Here is an 18,888-nt window from a genome sequence, read left to right as displayed (position 1 = left end):
ATGTTCTTATGCTTAACCCTTTCGAGGTTCTCATAGTTTGAGTAAACCCGAATTGAAGATCTAGTGATTTCATCATAAGGCATAACTCCGAGGTTACAAAATAGAAAAAAAAATACCCTAATTTCTTAAAAAAATTTCATGTCGCAAAAGAAGAAATTTGAAAAAAATTGTAAAGTAACGGCCACTAAAAACAGAAATCATCAGATAATTTATTTATTCATTTTCACCAGATGCCCAATTCACGTTCTCTGGATATTGGTAACTTTAGGAAATATGGTTTGCCCATTTTTTTTTGCGTTTTTATTTATTTTTTCCTGAAAATTTATTAGTATCTTGTTTTCAAAATGACTGGTGATTTCTACTTTTAGTTGCTGTTACTTTATAATTTACACACTTTTCTTCATTCCACTATACACGTTTCTCTAGTCGCAAATAAGCGAAAACTTTTTTTCAAATTTCCTCTTTTGCGATGTGAAAATTTCTCTCGAGATGATTTTTTTCTGTTTTGTAACCTTTGAGTGATAAATTATCGCTTATGATGAAATCACCAGATCTTCACTTTGGTTTCACTCAAACTATGAGAACCGCTGTTATGACCTACATTAGCTATAACCGAAAAATCTTATTTTGACAAAAAACAATAAGTACATATACCTACTTACAAACAATACATCATCGTAAGTATCATGACATAACAGAAATACGTTCCTATTGGCCAGTTGGCCGGTCTTCTGTAATTATAAAATACAGACGACTGATCAGTTGATCACCCGGTCTGTAGCGAGTTCGAGAGACAAATGCTCAAGCTTTATCTGTCTTTAAAAGTTGAATATTAGTTCTGTCGAATGTATAAAGTATTAATTGTGTTTTAATCGCAGTTTATCGTTTTTGATAAATTAAAATCAATCGTTTAAATTCAACCAATTTTAATTTATTTCTACGGAACTCTCAGCTCACAACAACCTCAAAAAGGTTAAAAATGACTCACTATCTCCTCCCCCCCCTAGAAAATTGTGTTTTTGTAGAAAATTAATACACTAATAGCAGTTCCTCCATTTTTGAAATATTTAAGAAAGCGCAAGATTTAGGCAACTCATAAAATGAATTTCAATTCGCAATATTGTTCAATAAAAAAGATTTAGTTAATAGGTACCTATAACATAAGACTACTTATAATAGTATAAATGTATGTAATGCAAATTTTAATTTCAGAACATGTTCTCCCAGTACTTGCGCATCGAAATCAAAATTAATTCAACAACTGCAGATTTCGTGGTGGACAACTGGACACAGCAAGTGACCTCATCGTCATTTCCGAAGAAGTGTACCGAAAAATAGAACCACCACCGGCATTACAACGATCTCAATGCACGATCGAGGGATTCGCTGCTGGGTAGTAGAGAACTGGGCCCATAGGCGAAGGCCCTGTCAAGGTCACCTTTGAAGGGAAGATCTACAAAGGATGGACACTAACAGTGTGCACAGGTATAAAACTTGCGGACGTGAAAAGTAAGTAAATTTTTACATCTAAAATTCCATGCCGTTTTAAATTTCGAATTAATATAAATTTTTGATTTATTTTTTGTTTGAATTAACAACATTTTCAAAACAGTAACTCGTTAAGGTTAGCAAAACCAACTTATTCTCACTCCAAAATTAATTCCAATCAACCTCTTGAATTATCAAACATTCAACAGCTTTTGCCCTCCCTTTGTTCAGGCTAATCTGGCTAATCACATTTTCTACCAAAACCACCTTAAAATAAAATTCCTGGAATGGATATCGCTGTTCGAGCTTTCAAAATTAATATTGTAAGTACGTCCAAATTGTAAGCTTAGGTATAGAAAAATAAATACCTTTAAGGTTTTGGAACCGTGTACTTATCTTAATTTTAAAATTTATTTCAGTTTTTGGTTTGAGAGAATCATAAAGAAGCATGTTGGGAGCGGAAGAATGTCAACCCTGAAGCTCTCGGGGGCAAATTCACCATACTTATATCCACCTATAACCTTTGGAAATTTTCATATTGTGTAAAAGGTACCGCACTATTATTTTCATAAATTTTTTCTACTAAGTATAGTGGTTATATTTCTCAATTTCATCCTTCTCATAATTTTTCAAATTCTTCTTCATTTGTTTGGAATTATGTTCGTGTTCACGATGAAATGAAATTAAATTTGATTCGAGTTCGAGATCGCAATCATTTTTAAAGAGTATAAGGATTTATTGAATTGATTTTAGTTTGAATTTCATTCAAGTACGTAATTTTTTATCAAACTGCAAAATCCAAATCAGCTTTAACAAGCAGTTTTTTCATGTTTGGATATTCATCGGTATAGCGTACTTTCAATAAATAGGTCCTTTTGCTGTTTAAAACTGATCGAGATGACGAACTAAAATCAAATTGAATTGCATTTCATCGCGAACACGAACATAGGTAGTCTCAAACAAATTTATCAGAAAAAATTGATGATATCCCCCTCTCCCCCCCCCCCAAAAAAAAGTACCTCACGGTAAAAAAAATGGGGTTTTGAAAAAGAACACGCTAGGAAGACTTGTCATCATTCAAAAAAAAAAAAAAAAAACTTCCAAAAAAATCTTTACAATTAGACAACTAATTGAAAAAAATTATCCAAAAAATGGCCCAAAACAAAAAATTAGGAGTTGGAGAATGATTGGTTGGTACATACTTACCTACCTGTAAGGACCTATTTCAGAGTAGGCTGGCTGCCTTATAAGCAACTGAACTGTTTCTATCATTTCACATACAACAATATGAATATTGCATCGAATTTTCATTGCAAAATGAACAAAATTTCCCAACTTCCGCTCATTTTCTAATGATGACTAATTAAATTTGATCATGGATACTTCATGAATGTTGGAAATGGAAATGTAGGCTATTTGTCTGAAAAAGTGGGCGGAAGTTGGGAAATTTTTGTTCATTTTGCAATGAAAATTCGATGCAATATTCATATTGTTGTATGTAAAAAATGATAGAAACAGTTTGGTAGCCTACTCTGAAATAGGTACTTACAGGTAGGTAAGTATGTACCAACAGTACCAACCAATCATTCTCCAACTCCCTGCAAAGAAGATATCAGTAATTTTTTGTTTTGGGTCATTTTTTGGATAATTTTTTTCAATTAGTTGTCTAATTGTAAAGATTTTTTGGAAGTTTTTTTTTTTGAATGATGACAAGTCTTCCTAGCGTGTTCTTTTTCAAAATCCCCTTTTTTTACCGTGAGGTGCATTTTTGGGATTGACTCTTTACAGTCCGGAGCTGTGGTGGTTCATAGTTTTCTAATGTCAATTTTACCCCATCACTAAAATTTTGAAAAAAATTGTGTAGAAAGGCCCAGGCTCCTGCACACTCCGCGTGGTACCAGAATTTACTCCCCACTACTCACGGATACAGAATTTTTCTCGCAAAAACCGCGTTTTTTGGCTGTACTGTCTCAAGCGAAGTGGGTTAGGGGGAGGGCGGAATCAGCTCAAAATTATTTTTGCAGGTACTCGACAGTAAACCATCATGATTTTCCAAATCTAGGAACATGGCCATTTCGCCTATTTTACCTGGGAATACCCTTTCATTTTTTTCAAAACGTTTCACCTTGCATTTTGCAATTCCAAACACGGCAAAAAATGACGAAAAAGCACTTTTTTTGAAAAATTTTGTTTTTCTCGAGCATGTTGTATGGTACTGAATTTTGAGCTCCACAAAAAATATATGTTATACCTTAGAGTGTAACTGAAGTTCTGAGAAAATTTCACAGAGCCCCCCCCCCCCCCCCGTTCTCATTCCGCAAATTCTGAGGTGTAGTAAAAAAGCTGCTAATTGCGTGCCTTAAACTGAAAACATTTAAGAAAGTGAACGATTTAGGCAACTAATAAAATGAATTTAATTATTAGGACTTCGCCATTATATTGAAAATAAACAACACACCGGTTGAATTTGTGGTCAATACCGGAAGTGACCTAAATCTTCGAAGGATTGACAATTACAGTGTGTCCCGATATGAGCGAGGGCCCTCATGGGCAAATCATGGATCAGGCTGCTGAAAATTAATCTAAGTAAGCTTGATGAGCTGAAAGGCATTATTCAACCATGCAGTTCGAATTCGTTAATTTCATGTTGGCCAACTAGGTAAGGTAATCTTTTTATTTTCTTTTTTTTTTCGAATAAAAATAAAAGTAAGTAGTTACTATGTATGTACATACCACAGTGGAAAGACGTTTCTATCAAAAATGGATAAAACATTGTGTTTTTGGGATTTCTGTCTTCTTTACTCGGTTGTGTCCTGCACTTTATGTTGGTTTTTTGTTTTGAAATTGTTAAACTTTATATGTGTGAATATTCAACTTTCTAATTTATCTATGTACGATATTTTCTAATATTTCATTACGTTGCTGCATAATTTTTTCTATAAATTTTCAATTTTTTGATATTTTTATTCTTTGAAATAGTGTTAAGATGATTTCCCCGTGTTATTTTAAAGAATTTTACGTAATTTTGATCAATGTTTATGGTTTTTATGCTTGTTTTGTGCTTTTCTTTCTTTACTTGTTACGTTATCTAATAGCTACATTATCGTCTGCATACAAATAGAAAAAATGCATTGTGTCACTGTACTGTGGACTGCATTACTGTAATACATACATACCTACATTACCAGAAAATCATGTAATGGGTACCTTCCGTGGATTAGCACAGTAACATCATGTTTAATGTATTGAATTGCGGAATTTTGAGTCGTTCCTCGATTCTCATCTTTCCGGGTATTCAGTACACCGTATTTTAATGTAACGAATGCCCATCAGTTTTTTCAGTGTCCTCGTAGCCTTGTGGTCAGATTATAGGTAGTTAGGGACGAAAGGTCGCAGGTTCGAATCTCCGATCAGGCCATAGGACATTTTCAGCATAAAAAAGGTCTCAAAAAATAGCTGAAGATGAGAGAAACTTGAAATGAACCCTAAAAAACCGATTATTACCTACTCCGCATTTCTCTACACCAAGAAAATGATATAGCCTCACGCTAGCATAAGTACATAAATAGGTAGATTTTATAAAACTTATTGTTGAAACGTGAAAAATTTGCGAAATGTTATTAAAAAATAAACTGAACCCGACGATCTGATGATGTTGTGGTTACTGCTGCTGCTGTTTTATTGACTTTTGAAGGCTTTCTTCTCTGTTCTTCAGAACAGTGTTATCTTCTCTGTAGTATCTACGGGAATGGTTAGTAAATTTTTGGATATATGTACCATTTAGGGTGGTTTTCTTTTTGGATGTGTTCTGAATTGCCATTATTGCGAGTAGGTAATCTTACTCGTAGTACTGATACGTTGGTTTGATGATGTAAGGGTTGCGCCTGACAACGGAACAAATTCATCAACTTACACCATCGTCGAGCGAATGTGATTTTTCGCATTTTTTTTCGCTGTCTCGTCTCGGAGGTAAGTTACTATTTTTGGTACTATGTAATATCATATTGTACTCGTACCAAAAGTAAGATAGGTAGTCTGTGCCCATCTTAGGTATTTGCGGAATCTACGAGTTAACCGGTGCTGATAGACTGGATATTCAGAATGGAAACATCGATAACAGCAAATCACGCACTAAATTCTCGATAAAAAACGAACATCTGCAGATTACGACGCGTAACATACGTTTACGTAGTATACGTAGACGTAGACGTACGAGTAAGCTTCACAAAGAGAAGGTAAAACCACATCGCGCCAACACCGATGACCGAATGCGTTTTGAAAGAACAGAAACACTAACAGTAGCCAATTTTCAACGAATAAACCGAAAGCGGAAAGCCCTTACGTACCACTTTTTTCTATTTTTAAAATCAAAAGCACGCGGCGCGGCGCCGATTCCACAGCTGCCAAGTGCGAACTGCGAACAGTCAACAGCTCTACCGCAGAACGCTTAGCTCGCCCATCGCCCATCACCCAGTTTCAAAGTTGAAAATTGAAGGGGCTGAATAAGTGAATAGGAATACCTACGAGTTTGAGTAATAATTATGCTTGCGCGAAAAACTTTTGTTTTCGATGTTGCCGAGCAATTTCAACGAGTAAGGAGTCGCGCTTTACGGCTCTGAATGGCGATTGGCGAATTTTATCTACGAATAGAATTTTTTCACGTGGCACGCAGTTGATCAGTAAAAGCATCGGAACATCGAATATCTGAGAAAGCCTGCTCAAAAATGGATCATTCTTATCAGTTCTCTAAGAACTTTCGCTCAAAAAAAATATACTCTCTTACCTACGTACTACATATGTATTACCATTATTATCTGTGTTCTTTGAAAGAAAAATCTCACTCTCACTACGGTTAAAACGTTACAGAAGGGAAAAAAACTCAAAAAATGTAGTCCAAAATGCATAAACCAGCGTCGTAGCGCGAAATTATTAGCGGAACGAATTCTTAGCATTTATGAAAAAATTCAATAGTTTCCTGTTTCGCGAGAAAATCTTCTAAATTTGCATAAATCGCTGTATCTACGTCTCTATAAAACCATGACCCTCCAAGTCCGATTTTTAGAATTTTGAGCCATTCTGGAGCCTTCAGGAAATTTATCCACGCCGTCGCCTTCTGAAGCAAATTCAAAATTCTGGAATGGCTCGAAACGGTGTAGTTTGGATTCCGGTTTTCATCAGTGGATGCGACTTATCTACATCGAATTTTTATTACCTACTCGTACGAGTATGTCTATGTACCCACTTCTCTGGCGGTGCTTTGGATAAGATTATTTGTGTAATCTGGGTTTGATGGCCTTTTGTCGGCATATATAGGTACATACATATATATAGGCATCGCGGCAGGCTTATGAGCCAATTTTTCAAAATTTCAAAATTTTTAAAATCATTTTCAATTTCTGTTCTAATTAACTAATCGAAATTCTAATTGCACAGTCATTGAAATATATAATTTATCTGTATCAAGAAACAGAATAAAAAATTTTTGGAGAAAATTTTTTCAAAAAAATTTTAAAATTTTTTGAACTAAGTATATTAAATTTTGTGAAAATTGCTTGGTTGTCAAAAAGTCTGAACCACATCAAAATTTTTGGTATCAACAGTATTCCCATAGAGTAATAAAATGCAGAAAAATCATTAGTCAAATTTATCATCGTGCATACCCAATTTCAACAGGGCTTTGGGTATGCCGACCAGTACTTCCTATTCTATAGGCCTCATGTTAGTACTACATCTAGCGAACATCTCTGAGAAACATTTGGTGCGCGCAGCTAACTTTGACAAAACTAGTTTGAAACTGGTGGCTCACTTGTTATGTAACTTTAGCCTTTACAAAGTGAGCCAGGCTGGTAAACCTACTGGTTCACTTCTTATGCAAGATTAACCCATACATGGGTTCATAAGTGTGCTGTCGTGAACATATATATATACATACACCTTTACCTACCTACTTCGAAATAAAGGCCGTTTAAGCTTTATTGTTGTACATACATTATGCGTTTCAATTGAATTGTGTAATTTTCTGTCCTATAAGAACTTTTCTGCTATTAATTTTGGCGCTATGAATTTTGCGGACATAACATCAGAAAAACTATACTCGCAGATTCTTTTCATCAATTTCGGACAATTTTAAATAAGAGAAAATTATTTCGCGTAGCTTTCTCACCAAAATTTACATACTGCGCCTACGATACGTTGTTAGAGGACAATATAGACACGCACGCTCGACGTATAAGAAGCAGCCGATGAAATACAGGCGCGCGTCACGTCTCGCAATTACACTTTCGAACGTTTATAGGTAGGTAAACATCTACATAGTACATACATATATAATTATATATGTAATTGAAAATTTCAGAAAATGTACGTTGGTATATCGACTATCGAGGTGATCAGCGAGAGGCAACAAAGTAGGTAGGCTACTATTTTGCTGCCCGCATCGAGGAAAATTATTGTATCCTTTTTTGAGGAGTTTTTTCTCCAACAAATGAAAAGATAATATGCCACAGATGATTTACTATTCCAATAAGCAATTTTCAAAAATTTTCACTTTCGTAGTGAGCATTGGCGCATTTCGACGAATTTACTCGTAATTCTAGCGACGAACGTCACATCAGCGCATCAGGCGTCACATTCCATTGTACTCGTAAAATGTTAATCTGCGACGATTCTCAATTCACATTTCAAGGTATCGTCGGTGAGCACAAAATGTAGTAGGTATTCGCAGCTACTACCAATGCGCCTACGTAACTACGAGTAATTAACGTATTTAGAGGTACCTAGGTACCTAGGTGCATACTCGTGGTGTACCTATAAGTACGCACTACATAGACATACTCGTACTACGAGTACGAGATGGTGAAAACATGACTGGCAGAATTTGAAATATACGAGTATTTTGCCTCAAACGCGGCGAGTAAGTCTCAAGTACTCGTACCTCTACCTACTACATACCTAGTAAGGTACCTACTTACAGCACTTAAGCACTTGCCATAAATTCACGTACCTATGCTGTATTAAAAACACACGCACTTGCAAATTGCGATATTACGTAGATTGTGTAGGTACAAAATACTGACGAGGTATCGAGTCGACCATGACCGTACATCATTTATACACTCGCTTACCGCGCTAATAATAATTAAACCGGCTCGTTACTGCGCAGGATAACCGAAAATAAATTACAAGTAGTCGCTCGCGCGTATGGTACCGGGGTACCGCGATGACGAGTGAAAAAATCAAAATTGGAAATGAACGATTATCGTGCGGTATTGTAGAAAAACCAATGGTACTACCGGCCACCGCACCGGGCCCTGCCCTGTAGTGTATTGAGTACTATGCATCCCCACCTACCGCCGCGCCCATCACCCAACATATAACTTAAGGTACTCGTACTTTGCGCCATATACGAGTATGTACTCAGTACTGTATACTCGTATCTACCGCATCGCCATTCGATTCGCATAATGCATAATAGCGCCAGCCAGATCACGTCGCCTCGCGTCGCGTCGTCGTCGGTAGAATCCGCAAGGGTAGCCGGTAGCCGGTAGCCGGTAGCCATTGTTCGTACATACTCGTACTACATTTCTTCTTGATCGACTTTCAAATTGAATAGGCCAACCTTAAGATAGTCGGCTGAAAAGCGCAGAGAAAAGTTGACGCTACCAGTACCTTCGAGTTGGCCATTGGCATTTCTAAAAGAATGAAAAAACGCAACAAAACGCGTTTTCCCGCTAACCCTTCCTCGTAAATTCCTACAAGTCCGCGAAATTACTTTTTGTCCAATTTACGAAAACAGCCGTTTTTGAAATTCTACGCTAATCCCAAGCAACTTGGGAGAAAATTAGTGGTGACCAAAGTTGCAGCCTTCAGATTTCCGCTACAGAGTACCTAGACCTACCTATAGAATCAATTTGTACGTGATTTAAACGAATTAGGCCTTACATAAGTATGGTTTTTCGCATGTTCTCTCGTTTTTAAATTATTGTACCTACCTACTACCTACGAGTACTTTACTAAAAATACTCTTACAAAGCAGCAGGCAAAACAATGAAAATCGTTTGAATCGCGTTCGCGTACATACGTGTATACTGTATGTCGTATACTCACCTACGAGTATACACAATACACATACCTAATTGGTTCTAGCGAAAATCTGATACCGGTTCGCGACTCGCGTATCGTCTGAAAGTGAGAGGGTGCCCCCGGATCTTCTAACAAATTCGAAAAGAAAAAAAAACAACACACAAATTCACTTAAATTTGGTGTAGATACGTAGGTACTGTATTTGAGCTTCATTTAGAGTCAAATTGAAAAGGCTCGAATGGGGATGACCTTTACTCAAAACTGCTTCGTGAGCCAATTAGGCAATTATAATCCAAATCAGCCTCTCGTTAGGATAAAATGTAGAAAACGGTCCATGCATATGATAAATGTAGATGTACGACAGTTTCCCCATGCTCGATTTTCGCTTTCGTCACTTTCGTCGTGTCGTCGCTCGTCTTCTTTTCTCCACCTTGCTTCTCACCTCAAGATGACGCATAACGTATACATACATAAACATTAGTGGCGGCATCCTTATACTCGTAGCAGGAAGCGAAGAATGGAGCGCGAACGTTCAGGTAGAGACAGGTACACTATGTGTATGTGTACGAGTATTGTGTATGTACTATGTACGCGTACGTCTGTCGTCTACGTAGGTTCTTGCAGATGTAGATGTAAATTTTGTTGATGTTGATGCACTGTACAATGTATATCAACATGGGCACACACGCACACGCACACGCACACAAGCGTTAAGCGCGGCGCGGCGGCGTTACGTGCGAAAATATAATTCCTAATAGTATATACATATACGTACGTACGTATAATACCAGTTTTTTTTGTACTCGCGATCGCGTATCGCGTATCGCGTATAGTCTAATCCGAAAACAAGTCGACCTTTACCTTGAATTGAAATTAATTTTTTGAAATTCGTTCGCACAACGCAACCGGTTCAAGCGAACGAGTTGCGTGATTGTACATAATCGCCAATCGGCTACGGATGAGTGAGTGAGACCATATTACGAGTACCATACCCTACGTCTTTGCAATTCGCATAAGCATAGCCTAGGGATGTCGAAACTGCCGATGGTGCCGTGGTGGACCCAGTCGAATAATTCACCCTTACTGACCTGCGACCCGCGACCACCCCGTATCTTTAGTAGGTATTGCAAATTGCAAAATGTTCACCCTTAATACTTCGGTGAGCTGTGGCCTGTGGCCAGTGTAGGGTAGCCCTAAGGTACGGCATACGCGTACGGTAGACCGCTGGAACCAGGTCCATTGTCAACCGAGTACCGAATAAAAAATGACCTGCAATGGCAACGATACTGGCAACCGGGCAACGCGACCAAGGATGGAGGAACGAGTCGACTCGTTCCTCGTTCCGTCGTTCGCTTGTTTTCCACTGACTGAAAATGAAACCCATGAAATCCACGAACCCATCGCGGACTGGGCAGGGCAACGGGGCGGGTTTCGCCAATTGCCAATTCGCCATTCGCTCAAACAGGTTGCAGAATGCGAACGGAACGCCAATTTTTTTTTAATAATTTTTTTTTATCGTACTTAGACTTACGTCGTTGTCGACGAGTTGATTTACGAAAGAAACAACATATGATTTTACTGGTAGGTACTGTTTTATCGTTACCTACAAGTTTACGACGTCGTCGTGCTCCTCGCCCGCGCCCGCTCCCGCTCCCGCAATTTTTATTATGTGCGCGCGCGACGCGCGCGTAACAACCACTTACCAGCGAATACTTTAGTTTTGCAAAAATGTTGTAGCCGAGTGCACGCGACCGTCACATTTTATACGAATTACGACAATTTATTTCGGTTTCCGTTCGAATTGTTTGTTGGTTTTTACGTTCGTTTCCTAGTTTTGCGTTTCGGATTTTAGAATTAGATCGAATAAACAGAAATCATCGAGTCGCAGCAGAATACCAAGTACGAGTACAACGCATTCAAAATGAGTAAAACGTAAGTACATATACATACCCAACTACCTAGTACCTACCTATACTCTCCAACATCGCATCACAAACACATCCGTAATCTGCATAGGTTTAGAGGTAGAACAATAGGTACCTATAGAGGTATGTAATGTACATATGATCGGCCAGATGATCAGATAGCATTCGGTATCGTCGCGTCGGCGTCGTCAAGAGTTTTGATACGGGTAACGCGATGGCGATGGCGATGGCAATGACAATGACCAGCGTTTCAATTACAACTTTTTACACCGAGTTCATTGTCGCGTAGATTAGTCGATTACGAACCATTTTAGTACCTAACTAACTACCTACCAACAAAATATTAGATGAAATTTGATACGCAGCTCGGAGGTCGGACCAGACCAGACCAGACCATATCCGACCGCAAAACACGAACCCCTTTTGCGGCTAATATTTCCACCCCTTCCATTTGCCGTCATTCCGCTAAAATACGAGACTAATAACCGCTGTTCGTGGTCAGCTGGTCACGTATTTTCCTTCGTTGTCGCCTTTGGTTTCGTTTCAATTACGTACCAGTATCGTATGTATTTTTTCATTTGTCGATGGTTGCGTTTCGGTTCAATTGTCAAGCTTTCACGTACAGATTCGTGTTTTCGATAAAGAGATCGCAATCGCGTCGTTTTGAACGTATCGAGTTGAATGCCGCGCCGTGGTCGCGGCCGATAACATTTCTGACGGAAAAGTACAAAAAGGTTCTTGGCCATCGCTAAGCAGAAGCAGAAGCAGAAGCGACTGAAAGCCATTGGGGTATTGGCAATTGGCATCGATAACTCGCGGATTACCGGTCACCACGCCGGTGCCGGTTCTGGTTACCCCGATTTATGAGCACAATGCGCGTTTTTACTGTTTACCTACTTTACTCGCAATGTCAACCACCGCCAACCAGAAAGGGAATTGGAATCGTTAAAAAAAGCGACCGAATTCTTATAACAAAGTGATAAGTAGATACGAGTATACTCATATGCCACTAAGGTCGCTGCGCTGTCATGCAAAAGTGAAAGGAAAATTTACTCTGCGCTGCGTCTGCGTCTGCGTCTGCAACTCGAGCATGCGTGAGTACACTCGTAGGTCTAGATACGAAAATGTAAGTCATCGCGTCATCATCAATCAATCAATCGAAAGGTGTAATTGTTATTGTCATCGAGTACCGTACCGTACTGTACCGACAAATGTTCTCGCTCGTTACTCACGATATTATTAGGTACGAGAATCTACCTGCTCTTACTTGTCTTCGACACAAAACGAGTTCGAGTTCGCGATAGAAACAACTTACTCGCCAGCTTACGATAGCTTGACGAACCGAAGGCAAATGACCGGTTCAGCCGTAATTCGCTGGCATTACACCGAAAATTGACGTTTTACGCGGATGTCTTGCCGATAGCTAGGTACATACGATAACATACCTCCCACAAGTCGTGAAATGCGCATTGCGCAAATAAACGCATTGTATGTACGAGGGTGGAGGGTGTTGCCCGCCCGGGGGGAGGGGATGGTCAAAAAATTTACCAGGTACAGAAACACTAATTACTAGAGACTAAGGATACTTTTCGGCATCGTGTGCTGCCGAGTGCTTTCGGCTACGCTCGTTTGACTTTATTCTTTGTAATGATTCAAGTTCCCTGTTCCTGTTGATGAGATTTTTAATTTTAATTAAAAATTAATTATAATATTCGAATATTATATTGTCTTTTACGTATTCTTCATTGTATTTCTTGTAGAATGCAATTTTTTGTTGCTCAATAATATACTTTGGGTTAAATGCCTTGTGAGCAGTTAGAAACCTGATAAGATTTTTACGATTATGACTTTGACTGATGTAATATCAATCTTCTTTTGAAAAACATCCAAGTTCCAAATGTTTGTACCACAACGTCACTTCTGTTAAAGTTTTACATTTTCTTCAAATTGAATTCGAAAGACTAGTATCATCACAACTGTTTTTTTCTTTATATTTTCCATTTGGAAATGTTCGGATCGGAAACCAAGTTGTCTAACAAGAGTACCTACAAGACTGTCGACGAAATTATGAAACAGATTAAAATTCAAAAGAAACAGGACTAACACGAGTTTTATCATTAAAATAGGTACGTACAATATTCGTATGAAATAATATGATTATGAAAAAGAAAGATTTGAACAAAAAGGAAACAGGAGTTTCATCTTTGATAAGGAGAATATTTCATTTTCATGGAGACAAGTCAAACCAGCGTAGCCGAAAGCACTCGACAGCACACGATGCCGAAAAGTATCCTTAGTCTCTAGTAATTAGTGTACAGAAACCCTTATGCTCGCGATCGTAGTTAAACTGTAGGTACCTAATACCTATAATCGTGCATAAGCAACAGCTCCACACGTATGTACCTACGAGTACTCGTAAAAACAACGAGAACCGGTATCGAATTCGAACAGGAATGACGTTGGCGATGGCGGATGCTGAGCCACAGAGGATTAGTCATACGACGCGACACTGCGCTGCTTACGTAGATGGAATATTCCTATTCGTATTTCGTACGGGCAAATCAGTCACATAGATTTAGGTAGATAGTAGATACAGATACTCGCATCAGGCGCTACATAATTAATACTCGTATAGACGCGTCGAATTTACGTCATCAAAGTGGTGATGCGGTATGCGGCACTGGCACGCAACAATCATCTGCATGAGAGACGGTCGGTCGGTCGGTATACGTTAATGGGACCTCTCCTATCAAAATACGAGTACCTATTCAAAATAACATCTCCACCACCGCAAAACCGCAAAACTTGTCGACTTTTTTTCGAACGTCATTTCGCAAGCGTTTTTTCTTTATTTACGAAAATGTCGAAAAATATGTACGAGTAGTATAGGTAGTAGGTACTCAATTTTCGGTAGCAGGAATCGCGAAAAATATTGACTCACCTATTCATCATCACTCATCAGCATCACGAGTCCATTGTCTACTCTTACGATACGCGTAAATATATGTAGGTACATTACATATGTATTTGCACTCACCTGAAACAAATAAAAAAATCAAAATTATCATCGATTGATGAATTGGCAATCGCCTTGTAGTTATGTACACATGTGTAATTACTAATTAGGTACGTATTTATTGATCACTACTACATAGTACGAGTAGGTAATTAAGTATACGTATTCTACGTAAGGTGCATTCAATTCTGAATTTGATGGTTATACGTAGATTGGGAGTGGGAGGTGATACCATAAGGGCGATGGACAGCATTTGAATAACACTTTCTCGCTGCTAGAAAAATCCGAGGATAAATTCGGTGCAACGATGTCTCCTCTCAAAAGATAGATGAATGTAAATCGCGCATGTTTTTTGGTCGAAACTCGAGCCGTAATAAGATGAAATACGTAACGATAAAATGTATGTATGTACCTACGTACATTGTATGTACAAGATGTGACAAAAATACGTTTTTCGATTGTTACAGGCGTAGCTGAAGCGGTGACGGGCTGGCGTGATTTAATGACAGAATTCGCGACGGCGGCGTCAACGACGAGCAAAACGTATTTTCATCGGTACATACAAAAGGCGAAGGCGAACCAACGTACGAGTATAATGAACATCGACTGGACGCCGAATTATTGGCTGCGATAATAATTAAGTAGGTATGTCGAAATTAGCGCCGGCAACGTTGGCAGTGTGGTGGTTGATGGTTGCAGTGTCGGCGTCGGCGTCGACCCCGAGTCCGAGTCCGAGTCCGAGTCCGAGTCCGGCCACTCAAATTACTTGTCCGCAGGAATGCGCGTGTTCGCAGATAGAGGGTAAAAACGTGACCATCTGCCAGCTGAGAGGTCTGAATTCGATACCGCGAGGTATCCCGAAGCGGACCAATTTTCTGGACGTGGCCGGCAACCGGATCGAGACGCTGGGCGATAAGGAGTTCTGGTCGAGGGGCTTATTCGGACTGGAGACGATAGTTATGGACAGCTGCGGGGTGCGCGAGGTGCGCAAAACCGCCTTCGTCGGTTTGAAATGGCTCAAGCAGCTGGACCTGTCGAGTAACGAGATCGCGACGTTGGACCGGTACGTGTTCGCCGACAACAAGCTGCTGGAGATGGTGAATCTGAGCGGCAATCCGATTCGCACGCTGGCCAGCTTCCAGTTCACGGCGTTGCCGATGCTCAAGCAGCTCGACTTGAGCAGCTGCCAGCTGAGCGTGGTCGAGCCGGAGGCGTTTTCCAATCTGCTCTTTGTGCAGCGCCTCAGCCTGCGCAACAATTCGCTCGCCACGCTGCCTACGGACGTGTTCACGTGGCTGCGCTACCTCGACGATTTGGACCTGCACGCGAATCCGTGGCGATGCGACTGCGACGTGCAGAGTCTGTTCGTGCTGCTCACCATACGACGACTGTATACGCGCGACCTGAGCTGCACCTACGAGGCGGACAACAAGACCAACCTGTGGGAGCACATGGAAAGCGTCCACCTGGACTGCGTTCCCAGCATCGACAGCAGCGTCAAGCAGAATCTCATCAGCCTGCCCGAGCGTCTGTACAAGACGCAGCGTTTCCACAAAATGGACACCGGCAAAAAAATATTCTCTAGTCAAAGCGTAGAATCGTCTTTCCTGCCGATCGCGTTGATAAGCGTCGCCGCGACCGTCTCCTTTTTGGGCTTGGTCAGCTGCTACGCCAAATGTCGCCGAAATTCCAACTCCGACTCCGACTCCAGCTCCTGCTGCACGTGGTCGTGGTGCTGCTGTTTCCTGCCACCGTGGCGAAGAAAACACCACGATTTCGACGACGACGACGATTACGATTTCGAAAAGACGTGTTACAGTAATTTCGACGAAGACTGCAGCGATATCAGTTTAACGGTAGAATTGTGATTTGAGAGCCTACCTAGTACCACCTACCTATTCCCTATGAATCGCATTCGCATCCCCCCACTCTTTTTGTTATTTTCGTTTTTTGGTCGCGATAGAGTCTGAAATGTTTACTTATCGCTTACTTACGAATGAAGAAGCGACGAGTACGAGGTTATTTTGCTTCAATGTGTACGACAACGACCCGCAGGTCTACATAGGTAATTAGATACACGATGTTGTTCTAGCTACCTGAGATTTCTCGTAACATAGGAAGAATGAGGAACGTACAAAATACGAGTGCATCATCGGTGCAGCACTCTCGCTGCAAAGGGCAATGGCAAACTGCTCGAGTGATTAGCGATTCATTAAGTGTGATAAGACTTTGTTTCCTACTCGCGAGTTTAATTTTAGTCTTTCTTTCTTTCTTTCTTTTGCTGTTCTTATTATGTACTTTCTTTGATGTTAAAAAGGTTACCTTTTTCTGAAGAATCTAATCCGCGTGAGTTACAAAATAGTAAGTTATAAGAAGAATTAGGAAAATTGATTTCTCAATTTTTGTGCAATTTAATAAGTAACTATATGCGGATGCCGCGTGTAATTACGTATATTTTTATAATATTATGTATGTTGATAAATAGATGATATACAATTGTTGCGTTTGTTCGTATCCACGTTTGTTTTCGTCAACAATACCTAGTTACCTACACAGCGAATTTCTGCGACTGCGAGCAAATCTCAATTAGGTACCCAGCTATGTATGTACTTACCTATGTATTTCAAAATTTGTCAACTAGTTTTTTGATACGAGTGCCTAGGTATGTACTTTTATTCAACTATACTATCGAAGTTTAATTTTGAAAGTGTATACGAGCAAAATCTTTACTAGTTTTACAACTTGTAAGTAGAACGCGGATGCTTAACGAGTAGGTATCGAATTCTTCGAGCGTACGTGTAAAATTTTTGCCAAAACTTGATCGCATCAAAAGAAACCTAAGTACGAGTACCTAATAGCAAATTTCAAACATTCGCACAGCTTCAACAAGTGTTCAACTCGAGTGTTTGCAAGCTGTTCACAAAAAAAAATTTAAAAAAATACATATACCTAGGTACCCGACTACCCATTATGTAAATCAGTAAATGAATAAAAATGAGAAAAAATCTGATCGCGTTCGAAAATTACAATAATTTTACGCTTCAACTCGATGTACGAGTATGTATACATAAATGCTCTTCGATAAATAACCCCGGTAATTAATTATTCTTCGATAAGATGAAAACAAAACAACGCAGCAGTTAGGTACTGAAAATGCTCGAGCTACGGAGCAATTTGAAGTTTTCACGCGAAAACAACGCGTTTCTTGGTTGTTACAACAACTTAAACATCTTACCCCGAGTCTCGGGACCTATTAATTATCGTTATCGCACAAAAATTCAAGGACATAAGAAAACATTGATTTTAATGCCCGATGATAACGCGTCCGTATAAAAATACGTACGAGTAGATCGTAATAACGCTAAAATTTAAGGTACAGGAAGCAGATCAGTAAGTATACGAGTAGATGCTCTGCGTAACAACACGTATGACGTAGTCGAAGGTGTAGGTCTGTAAGTACAGAAACGGGTACGATTTTTACTTGAGAAGATGAAGAATACCTATCGGTTTCGTGTAGTAGCAACAGCCAATATTTGTATTCTTTGCTTTAGCGTTCGTGTTTCTCACACTTTTCAGCGCATAAGTATCTACTGGATACTCATCGAGTAGGTACTAGGTAGTAGGTACCTATAATGTAACTAATGCAAGAAGCATTCGAGGGATCTATTCGTCCGGAATGTGTTCGCTTACTTCGATAAGCACTGAGAACTGAGACTTACATATGTACTTTGCAGCTCGTCTCGTTAATACGAGTAAAAAGCACGCAGGTTTTCAAAGTACCCTGAACTTTTGTACGAACTTCGAACGAGTAGTAAGCACATTTGCGTACGCACGTCTACGTACACAAGGAAGCTGTTATACGTAATAGGTAGTGGTAGACGGAGAGGCAAAGGCAAAGGCAAAACAATCTCGGGAGGTCGTGGCCGGCGCCGGGAGATCAAGAGCAAAAAAACGACGATTAGATTAGATACGAGGTTCGAGCACGTTAGTAGGTATATATAGATATACTCGTAGATATAGATAATCTTAAAGGTTCCTATGTAGATCATGACGCTGATGCCACGCAGCATCGCGTCGCTGCTCCACTCCAACTATGTACAATAAGTACCTGATCTACATATACCGACAATAACCGACATACTACACCATTTGTACGAGTAGTACAAAGATGAAAAAAAAAAAAAAAAAAAAAAATCAGAAACGGAAAGCGGAAGAAAGGTCGCGGCGCTCACGCTACGACGCTGGACCGTCATCTTTACCGGAAGTGAAAAAGCGAAGACGCGAGACTAGTAACACTACATCTGCGTATCGACTCGTATGCGGATAGGTATACTTATTACCTAGGTACATATTAACTGATGACAACAAACGTTAAAC

At 39.6% G+C, this 18,888-nt stretch overlaps 2 protein-coding genes across 4 annotated transcripts in view; one reads left to right on the top strand and one right to left on the bottom strand.

The window, feature by feature from the left end:
* The window catches only part of LOC135841143 (zinc finger MIZ domain-containing protein 1-like), a 172,255-nt gene that overhangs the window by 100,755 nt on the left and 52,612 nt on the right, over positions 1-18,888 (bottom strand). The window lies entirely within an intron of this gene.
* On the top strand, positions 11,258-17,012 carry LOC135841278 (leucine-rich repeat-containing protein 38-like). 3 transcript variants are annotated; one of them, XM_065358171.1, is made up of 3 exons: positions 11,258-11,502; positions 14,723-14,911; positions 14,979-17,012. In XM_065358171.1, the coding sequence occupies exon 3, from the start codon at positions 15,159-15,161 to the stop codon at positions 16,377-16,379; it is 1,221 nt and encodes a 406-aa protein (XP_065214243.1). In that variant the 5' UTR covers positions 11,258-11,502; positions 14,723-14,911; positions 14,979-15,158; the 3' UTR covers positions 16,380-17,012. The 3 variants fall into 3 exon arrangements, with proteins under 3 accessions (XP_065214243.1, XP_065214237.1, XP_065214249.1); XM_065358165.1 differs by lacking the exon at positions 14,723-14,911; XM_065358177.1 differs by lacking the exons at positions 11,258-11,502; positions 14,723-14,911 and adding an exon at positions 13,524-13,621.

This window comes from Planococcus citri, chromosome 1 (assembly GCF_950023065.1).
Source record: "Planococcus citri chromosome 1, ihPlaCitr1.1, whole genome shotgun sequence".
NCBI classification, from domain to species: Eukaryota; Metazoa; Arthropoda; class Insecta; order Hemiptera; family Pseudococcidae; genus Planococcus; species Planococcus citri.
Note: the sequence above shows the minus strand (reverse complement) of the source record. Positions and strands in the feature narration are given on the sequence as shown.